The 11,021-nt window shown below is 39.8% G+C and overlaps 1 protein-coding gene across 2 annotated transcripts in view; it reads left to right on the forward strand.

The window, feature by feature from the left end:
* The window catches only part of B4GALT5 (beta-1,4-galactosyltransferase 5), a 110,106-nt gene extending 99,493 nt beyond the window's left edge, over positions 1-10,613 (forward strand). For both annotated transcript variants that reach the window (XM_070744638.1, XM_070744639.1), the window contains exons 6-9: positions 1,349-1,536; positions 1,713-1,835; positions 3,138-3,239; positions 10,141-10,613. In XM_070744638.1, coding sequence (XP_070600739.1) covers positions 1,349-1,536; positions 1,713-1,835; positions 3,138-3,239; positions 10,141-10,288 — 561 coding nt within the window. In that variant the 3' untranslated portion in view covers positions 10,289-10,613. The remainder of the gene's footprint in view (positions 1-1,348; positions 1,537-1,712; positions 1,836-3,137; positions 3,240-10,140) is intronic.
* Positions 10,614-11,021: the final 408 nt, after the last annotated feature.

Here is an 11,021-nt window from a genome sequence, read left to right on the forward strand (position 1 = left end):
TACTGAAGTTTTTTTTTTTTTAATGGGGGAACTCATGTCATTCTGAAGTCTTGGCTGACTGTTTCCCTAGCCAGAAACCTCTACCCATGCAAATGTAAAATATTCTTCCAGTTACTGGAACTGCTGGAGGAGGCTTCAAGAAAGAAATGAAATGATGTATGGATTGCATTTGTAGAAGCAAGGAGGCCATATTGCTATACAAAGCATCTTCAAGGAACTGTTTTATAAAATAAATTTTTTAACAGTTATGCTAATTCCTTCTCTAGTGATGGAGAAATGTTGATAGCAATGCCGCCTAGATTTATACCGCCCCAAAGTGTTTTACAGCACACGCTCAATAGTTTATAGATGTCAGCATATTGCCCCTAACAATCTGGGTTCTCATTTTACCAACCTTGGAAGATGGAAGGTCAGCTTTGAGCCTGACCGGATTGAATTCCAGACTGTGAGCAGAGTTTGCCTGCAGTACTGCATTCTAACAACTCTGCTACCAAGGATATAAAAACCCTGTAAGAAAGATTATACTCGTAGAGTTTTTGCTCAGCAAATATTATATATCAAATGTTCAGACTGTTGTTTCAAATTTGAAGTGATGGAAAACTTCCAAGAGGGTGTGTGTGCTTTTTTGTTTGTTGTAGTTAAACCTATGGCTATCTAAATCAAAACTTTGGTAGACTTATAGCTTCAATTGACTCAATATACCTCAATGATGGACATCATCATCGTGCCCAAACATAACTCAACTATGTACAAAGTTGCCCAAACAGATTTGAATTGCCATACTTCTCCTTGATGAAACCCTTAAGAGTGTTTGCATGCTGGTTTGTGTGCATGTGTGTGTGCCTATAATACATCTGTGTAAGATCCATTTAAGAAGTGGGATCCTTATACCTGTATCAAAAGGTGTTGCAGCTCCTTCTACAGACTAGGTTGGGCTATCATGGGATATATAAATTTTGCATTGCATTTATATTTAAGTGTTAATGAAATTCAGCCTAGATATCTAGATGGGCATGATATCGCTGTTTTTCTAGGCAGTAACTGCTATTTTCCAAGAATTATCCTGGCAACAATGCGTCTTTTTTAATATTTGTAGTTAGGCTTTAGGGTGATTCTACAAGCCCACATATGTCTATCTGCAGGTATGTCAGACATGTCTAACGAAACAAAAATTTCTTAGGCAAAAATTAAAAGAAAAATCTTTGTGTCTTTGAAAAAGAAAACTTAACATACTGTAAGATATGAAACAACTAAATGAACCTATTAATCCACTTCAGGTATTGGAACTAAGGTTGTATATGAAAGTAAATGTTATCTTTTTAATAAATATACTGGGCTTTTCTTCTAGGCAGGTAATCAGCCCTTTAATCGTGCTATGCTCTTTAATGTTGGCTTTCGGGAAGCTATGAAGGACTTGGACTGGGACTGTTTGATCTTTCACGATGTGGACCATATACCTGAGAATGATCATAACTATTATGGATGTGGACAGATGCCAAGACATTTTGCTACAAAGTTGGATAAGTACATGTATATGTAAGTAAAGTGTAATTCCCTAGTGAGTTTAATGCTAAAAATAGAAAATTAATTAGAAGCAGATACTACTGTAACTAAAACTAATTGAGACAAGCTACAACCACCTATTTGCTGTGACCACTAAGGACTGTAATCCTTTCAAACTGGACTGACGTTTTTTATTTTCATGTATCTAGCCTTCCATACACTGAATTTTTTGGTGGAGTGAGTGGATTGACAGTGAAACAGTTCAACAAAATCAACGGTTTTGCAAACGGATTCTGGGGCTGGGGTGGAGAGGATGACGACTTTTGGAACAGGTACGTTGCATGCAGGAAATAAGAGAGGGTGGTTTGCATGTAAATTCCAGTTGACGAGGTTTCATGATTTAATTTCAAATTCCACAAGACGTGTAAACAGAAAGCATTGCAATATAAAATTGAAAAGGAGTGACCCTGTCAGGTTTTTTCAGAAATTTTGCAACCTTGGTTACATCTTGCAATACAGTATATACTAATCTTAGTAATACCAACTGTCTGAAAGTCTTCCCCATTATTTTTTATGCTATTCAGCCCTGTTTTGGCAGCTGCCACTCTTACAAGATAACATCTAGACCAGGAGTGGTCCACAAGAAAATTTTGATGGCCCGCAGACAAGTTATTTGCATTTTTTATATTGCACTAAACACTATCTTTTTAAAAATCCATACTGGTGGTCCGTGGGATTTAAAGCTATGAACGTAGTGGTCCCTGAGGTCCGAAAGGTTGGAAACTCCTGGGGAATGCCCATCTCCCCAGCCATGTCATTATCACTGATACAAAATTAGCCTTCCTTCCCATCATTGTTAATTTTAAATCAATTTACTGCTACCATTTATTGTTTTAACATTTCATATTGTTGCTTTTATTGATTGTAAACTGCCTAGGCAAGATAGGTGGCATATAAGTTTAATAAATCATTATAATTTAAGTTGACCCATGAAGTATTCTTTATTTGCTAGGTATAAGTAATTTTCTGTATTAGATAAGCTGTTTATAAAAGTACATAACAATATTCATTACAGCTGTGCCATACCTTCATGGTTATCAGTAAATAAACAGCTTATTCCATTTTTTAACTGGCATATAACAACAGGCTGCCACACCACTATGAAAAAGTGTATAAATAAGCTAATTAAGGAAATATGTTGGGATGCTTGCTTATAAAAGTACATAACAATATTCATTACAGCTGTGCCATACCTTCATGGTTATCACTAAACAAACAGCTTATTCCATTTTTTAACTGGCATATAACAGCAGGCTGCCACACCACTATGAAAAAGTGTATAAATAAGCTAATTAAGGAAATATGTTGGGATGCTTGCTTATAAAAGTACATAACAATATTCATTACAGCTGTGCCATACCTTCATGGTTATCACTAAACAAACAGCTTATTCCATTTTTTAACTGGCATATAATAGCAGTCTGCCACACCACTATGAAAAAGTGTATAAATAAGCTAATTAAGGAAATATGTTGGGATGCTTGCTTATGAATAATGTCGATATGTTTACTCAAATTATTAGTATTGTCAACTACTAAATTCAAAGCAGTTTAATGGCTCCCTTTCTCCTCCAGGGTTCACTATGCCGGCTACTTAGTTACTCGGCCAGAAGGAGATACAGGGAGATACAAGTCAATTCCCCATCATCATAGAGGGGAAGTTCAGTTCTTAGGAAGGTAAGTTGTTAATAAATATTGCATATATACAGATTTTATGGTCCATAAGATTTGAGAGGATATCATTCTAAAAATCTCTGCACCTTAAAAAACATGGTGAAGTTTAACAGTCTAAAATCTCCAATATATTTCTTAAACAATATAAAGAACCTATTGTCCTCATTCACCAATTAGATGGTTGAGTCCAATTAGATGGTTGAATGCTTCATCTAAAAAAATCCTGTGGATCTTTACTTTGTAACCCCAAGTCATTGTGTTGCTTTTCTTCATGATTTTTGATCATCCAACTGTATTTCAATTTGAGTTTAAGGTTATTCTAACTTGTTATCTCTGCATATAAGTATATGTGTTTGTGGGATAGGTATTTATGGTAGTTCAGATTATTTTATGTCACAAATTAATTCAGCACTCCCTGTTTTTCCACTCTAGACATATTTGTCCCCAGCAATTTCCTAAACATTGAAAGCCTTGCCAAATGTTCAGATGTCTCTACTAGAAAAGTACAAACAGGGATTATTCCCAGACAGGTTTCAGCAAAATTTTAAGATCCCCTTTCTCTTTAGTTAGCAAACCTAACATCTTTGTGACCTCCACTTTCAAGGATATACATGTCGTCCTTGACTCAGGATCAAAATTGGGACCGGACATGATACAGTCATTAAGTGAAATTGCACCTGATTTTACAACTTTTTTGCAACGGCCATTAAGCAAATCATTATGAGCAGAACATCTCCCTCCTTTGCTTATCAAAAGCCTCCTGGGAAGGTTGCAAATACAGTTGCCAACTGCCTAAATTTTGATTGTGTGACTATGGGGACACTGAGACAGTTGTAAATGCCAGGACCAGTCATATGTCCCTTCTCTTTAGGGGTCTCATAACTTCAAATGATCATTAAATGGAAGATAGGCACGATTTGTAGTCCAGATATTTTCCCAGTTCTGGCTTGAGTTGTAATTTTGACCATTGGGAGTGATACTATTTACTGCCCACTGAAACAGGCTGAAAAAGGATGTCATAACTTTATCTTCCTTATCTTTACATATTTCTATGAAAAGTTTGCGCTCATAGTGAATTTTGTGTCAAGATTTCTCATTGCAGATCAGTACTGAATTATAATAACCTTGAAAATGAATAGCAGTAAGATCCTTGGTACTGAATGCTGTATCTTTTAAAGTGGACTTTTTATGTATCAAGCATATAGAAATTTCTATAGGTCTGTTTTAATGTAAAATACTGATTTCATATTGTAGTACAGTGATCCCCCGATTATCGCGAGGGTTCCGTTCCAAGACCCCTCGCAATAATCAATTTTTCGGGATGTAGTGGTGCGGAAGTAAAAACACCATCTGCGCATGCGCGCCCCTTTTTCCATGGCCGCACATGCGCAGATGGAGTTTGCGTGTGGGCGGCGGGGAAGACCGAGGGAAGGTTCCTTCGGCCGCCCAACAGCTGATCTGCTCCGCAGCGCGGCAGCAGCGAGGAGCCGAAGATGGGGTTTTCCCGTTGCCCAGGCAACGGGGAAACCCCATCTTCGGCTCCTCGCTGCTGCCGCGCTGCGGAGCAGATCAGCTGTTGGGCGGCCGAAGGAACCTTCCCTCGGTCTTCCCGCCGCCCAGGCAAAGGGGAAACCCCAAGATCGCTTGCCCGTTCGGCCGCCCGGCCGGCCGCTTCGCTTGCCGCTCGAGAGCAAGAGGGGGAGAGATAGAGAAAGAGAGAGAAGGAAAGAAAGCAGCAGCGAGCAGACAAAGATCAGGGTTTCCCCGCCGCCCACGCAAAGGGGAAACCCCGGCTCCTCGCTGATGCGCCCGCCCGCCCGCCGCCCGCCAGCAAGAGGGGGAGAGATAGAGAAAGAGAGAGAAGGAAAGAAAGAGATGAGAGAGGGAGGAAGAGAGGAAGAGAGAGAGGAAGAAGCAAGATAGAGAAAGAGAGAGAGAAAGAAAGATGAGAAAGGAAGGGAGTGACGTCATCGGGTGGAAAAATCACGATATAGCCTTTCGCAAAGATCGAGATCGTGAAACTCGGGGGATCACTGTATATACTTCCAATTGTATTCTGAAGCACAAAATGAAACATTCTGCTTTCTGATCTTTTCTTCTTTCTAGTCAACCATTCCATTTTTTAAAATGTTTCTTCCCGTTTTTCTCTTAGCCTTTGCAGTTAAAGTTACTGTATAGTGATTGTGTTTAACTGGGAATTAGAGCAGCTATAATTTGGAGGTTTTCCCCCTAGCCTCAAGTGTTCGTGGGACATTGATGCTTATGTGGAAAGGAAAGCAAAGGAGAGCTTCAATATCCTGAGCTGATTTAGTTTAAAAAAAATATTGCTTTGGGCCAAAGCCTATTTAGGATCCATTAAGTTATGAATCACTGCTTCATTTCAACCTTAAACACAGTTTTTAAGGAAAGTTTCCAGAGTCATTCTCTAGAGAACAAGACTTTAGGGGAAACTTGCTTTCAAAAGCAACTTTTTAAAATGCTTTACCCTGTGGATTACAGTTATTGCCTTCTTTTCGAAGTAATCCTCAGTTTTTAGTTGCTTAATTGATTTATTCAGACAGCTTGCCTGAATTCTCACACTGCCTCTTCTCTTTTTTTCCCATTCTCCTAGTTCTGTAAGAAACTGTTACCTCTTTCAGTTCCAGCTGCTAGCAAGGAAAAGCAAGTCAGTCCAAGGGAGAAATTTAGACTGTAATTTGCAAGTGATAGGGCATTGATTGACAAGGAGCGCACTAAAGGGACTTCTATCCCAACAATATATTTCCCTTTGCTCTTTGTGAAGGAGATGGAGGGGGAAATTGCATCTTCAGGGACTATGGGATTATGGACATTTATGCCACACACATGTCATTACCTGCTTGCCATAGGTTCGCCATCATTGATCTTTGCTGATGGAATGGGACTTTTCATATTTGACTCTTCATTCTCCTTGGGTGATTATCCCCCCGACTTCTCAGGTGGCACGCCTCCACCCATTTGCCCTGGGTGATAGGTCACTGGCACCTGCATCCCACACCTTTCAACACGGATGTTTCACAGAAAGAGGGTTCCGCTTCTCCCGATAGTTAGCCCCCACCCATCAGCTAGAAGGGCCTACTCTTCTCCCCAATACCAATACAAATCCAGCAAAAGGAGAGAGGAAGTGATATCCTAGCGTGATATCCTTTTTGTTCAACTGGAGAACAGACTACTAGGGGTTATGGGGACAGGACACTTTACTCAGAAGTAATTCTCACTATATTCAATGCTAGGATTGAAATAATCGCCTAGGACAGTGATGGCGAATCTATGGCACGGGTGCCACAGGTGGCACACAAAGTCATATCTGCTGTTGCCCTAGCATGTGTGTGCCAGACATCTGATTTTTGGCTCACAGAGGCTGTGGGAGGGCATTTTTGGCTTCCTCCAGGGGGCTGGGAGAGACCGTTTTTACCCTCCCTCAGCTTCAGAGAAGCCTTTGGTGCCTGGAGAGAGTGAAACACTAGACTACTGGGCCCACCAGAAGTTGGGAAACAAGCTGTTTCCAGCCTCCAGAGAGCCTCCAGGGGACGGGGCATTGAATTATGGATGTGGGCACTCGCGCATGCGCGATAGCGCTTGCCCATGCTCTTTCGGCACCCAAGGAAAAAAAGGTTCGCCATCACGGACTGGCCTAGGATTTCAAATTGAACAGTTGGTTTACTCGGAACTAAGAATTCTTTAGAGCAATGTTTCCCAACCTTGGCCACTTGAGGATATCTGGACTTCAACTCCCAGAACTCCCCAGCCATCCTTCGCTGGCTGGGGGATTCTGGGAGTTGAAGTCCAAATATCTTGAAGTGGCCAAGGTTGGGAAACACTGCTTTAGAGGATAGTTAATATAAATCCAGTGAAACAGGAAAAGCATAAAATAATTTACCAAAATGCCGCCTTCTCTCTCTCTCTCTCTCTTCCCCCATCAATACAGAGAGGAACAGTTTGTTTGTTTGTTTGTTTGTTTATTTGCTTGCTTGCTTGCTTATTTATTTATTCATTTATTTATTTATTAGATTTGTATGCCGCCCATCTCCGTAGACTCGGGGTGGCTAACAACAATAGTAAAACAACATATAACAAATCTAATATTTAAAATAATTTCAAAGACCCTAATTTAAAAACCCAACATACACACAAACATACCATGCATAAATTGTATAGGCCTAGGGGGAAGGGAATATCTCAGTTCCCTCATGCCTGACGACAGAGGTGGGTTTTAAGGAGCTTACGAAAGGCGAGGAGGGTGGGGGCAATTCTGATCTCTGGGGGGAGCTGGTTCCAGAGGGTCGGGGCCGCCACAGAGAAAGCTCTTCCCCTGGGTCCCGCCAAATGACATTGTTTAGTCGATTGGACCCGGAGAAGGCCAACTCTGTGGGACCTAACTGGTCGCTGGGATTTGTGCAGCAGAAGGCGGTCCCAGAGATAATCTGTTGTTTACTCAGAAGTCAGTCTCCCCACGCTAATCTCTGCACCCTGCCTTGCCTTCCATTCCTTTTACACACACATTAAGTATTTGTGCTTCAGCTTTTCTCATGAATGTAAGAAAATGAAAGTGTCAGGAAAAGAGTTTTAATTCTTATATATATTTATTAAAATGTCTGAAATCTATGTAGAGGATGAAATTTAGCAAACAAACCAATTATTTGACCCCACGTTCAGAAGTTATCGAGCATGCTGATTATATAAAATGAAAATACAATTTTTATTTATTTATTTTTAAAAAAAATAGTTTATTTATTTTTTTTAAGAAAAGAAGAAAAAGAAAAAAAAGGGGGGGGGAAATAGGGATACAAAAAGTAAGGGCGATACAGAACAATAGACATATTTCAGCATAAGATATTGAACTTATTATGTATCAGTTTTAAACATTTAACTGTAATATAATTTTTAAAAGGGGAAGTTTACGATTCAGGATGAGTGTCAAGCTCCAAGTGATGCACCGATTACAAATCAAAGTCTAAGGCATTGCCAGTGCGGTTTATGGCGAGGGAAAACTGAAGCAATAGTTTTTGTTCTCAGCAGAATTAGTCAGCAAATCTGGAGCAACCTATTGAAAATGTATGGTTTGCTTGAGCAATATTAGAAGATTCGATAAAGTGGAAGAAAAAAATAAAGGTTTTTTAATGGTTTTTAATGCTTCCATTTTTAGAAACATAGAAGATTGACGGCAGAAAAAGACCTCATGGTCCATCTAGTCTGCCCTTATACTATTTCCTGTATTTTATCTTACAATGGATATACAGTATGTTTATCCCAGGCATGTTTAAATTCAGTTACTGTGGATTTATCTACCACATCTGCTGGAAGTTTGTTCCAAGGATCTACTACTCTTTAGTAAAATAATATTTTCTCATGTTGCTTTTGATCTTTCCCCCAACTAACTTCAGATTGTGTCCCCTTGTTCTTGTGTTCACTTTCCTATTAAAAACACTTCCCTCCTGGACCTTATTTAACCCTTTAACATAGTTAAATGTTTCGATCATGTCCCCCCTTTTCCTTCTGTCCTCCAGACTATACAGATTGAGTTCATTAAGTCTTTCCTGATACGTTTTATGCTTAAGACCTTCCACCATTCTTGTAGCCCGTCTTTGGACCCGTTCAATTTTGTCAATATCTTTTTGTAGGTGAGGTCTCCAGAACTTGTCTGTTAGGTTTTTTATTTTGGTGTTGCCTACAAATATTTTCTTTGCAATATTTATCAGGAGTTGAGCATTTCAATAGAAATCCATTATTCTGGTTTAGATATCCAGCTCTGAGAAATGATTGTATTCACGTGATGAATCTCCCCAAGATTAATTTGCCTATAATTTCCTCAGCTAATCCAACTACCCGTGTTCATACTTTATATACATACTTATGTACTATGTATATCAACTAATATAAATACTATGAGTAGGATGTAAAGTTTTGGAATCCAAGTGAATCTGTCTTCTGCCTACAATTCAGACCTTTTAAAATGGACACGAATGGACTTTTGATGCCTGTAGGCTGCAGTTGGATAATTTTAAATAAATAAATTAGCATTTAAATTTGCTAAAGGGTTAAATAAGGTTCAGGAGGGAAGTTTTTTTAATAGGAAAGTGAACACAAGAACAAGTGGACACAATCTGAAGTTAGTTGGGGGAAAGATCAAAAGCAACATGATAAAATATTATTTTACTGAAAGAGTAGTAGATCCTTGGAACAAACTTCGAGCAGACGTGGTTGGTAAATCCACAGTAACTGAATTTAAACATGCCTGGGATAAACATATATGCATTGTAAGATAAAATACAGGAAATAGTGTAAGGGCAGACTAGATGGATCAAGAGGTCTTTTTCTGCCGTCAGTCTTCTATGTTTCTATAAATTAAAAAATGACTGATATTCAAAATGTAGTCATATTACCCTGTTTCTCCGATAGTAAGACACCCCTGATTGTAAGACGTATCAGGGGTTTCAGGGGGGTCGGCTAATATAAGCCGTACCCCGAAAGTAAGACATATGTCTTACTTTCGGGGAAACACGGGGATATTGCTACCTCCCTCTCATCTAGCTGGACCTGGAGAGCGAGAAGGCGGCGAGGGCGAGGAAGGCGCTTGGGAGCGGCGCGGCGGGGAAAGCAGTGGGGGCGGGGGCCGCCTCCCTCCCTCCTTCCCAGCTGGCAGCGCATTCCAGGCCTCGCCAGCCGGCCGGCTCCCTCCCCGTCTGTCTATGTCTTTTTCTGACTCCAGCGCGCACCGTTTTTTCCAATATAAGACATACCCCGAAAGTAAGACATAGTGGGGCTTTTGGGGATAAAAAGAAAGTAAGACACTGTCTTACTTTCGGGGAAACACGGTAATAGTCTTTATGTTACATGTTTGAACAATATTGGTTTTAATGTTTTCTCTCTTTTTCTTTTTCAATAGATATGCACTATTGAGGAAGTCCAAAGAGAGGCAGGAATTGGATGGCCTCAGTAATTTGAACTATTTTCCAAATATCACATATGATTCTTTGTATAAAAACATAACTGTCAATCTATTACCAGAGCTGGCTCTGGTGAGTGAATACTAAAAGAATATGAGATGAGAATGTCAAGAGATGGTTTTATAGATGTCTCCCGGACAAGAATAATCTTGTGTTTATTGAAGGATCACAGTATTTTGAAGAATAATTTTCAAAAATACGCACAGAGGTCATCAGAACATAGACACGTTCACACTGTCCACAAGTTCAGACCTAACCTGCTTTTTTGATTTCTTTTTTTGAAAAGGACAATGGTGTGACCTGCTGCTTTTGTTCCCACATTCCATTTCTTTCGGCAATCTCCAGTAACAAATAAGAAATTGAATGTGCTTTCCTGCTCATCAGACCTGTTTGGCTTTAAAAGAAAAAGAAAGAGAAGTTTTGGTTTCTTGACTTGGGGTGCTGGAAGCTTATCCTGTAAACAGCGGATGTCAAACAGCATCACTTTGCCATCACGTGATGCTTCATGATGCTTTTCCCTTCGCAGAGCTGGGGTGGGTGTGGCCTGTGCGTGAGTTATCCAGCCCGCAGGCCGCCATTTTGACACTTCTGCTCCAAGCTATGGCCATTATTGGAGGTGAACTGCTACCTAACAGTGACACTGTTCTATTGCGTTTGTGTTTGCATTGGGTTTCTAACTGATTTGCTTGAAAGAATGAATCTATATATATATGTATGTGTGTATGTGTATATGTATATGTGTGTGTGTGTGTGTGTGTGTGTATATATATATATATATATACACACATACACACACACACACACACATATACATATACAT

Source organism: Erythrolamprus reginae, chromosome 3 (genome assembly GCF_031021105.1).
Source record: "Erythrolamprus reginae isolate rEryReg1 chromosome 3, rEryReg1.hap1, whole genome shotgun sequence".
NCBI lineage: Eukaryota > Metazoa > Chordata > Lepidosauria > Squamata > Dipsadidae > Erythrolamprus > Erythrolamprus reginae.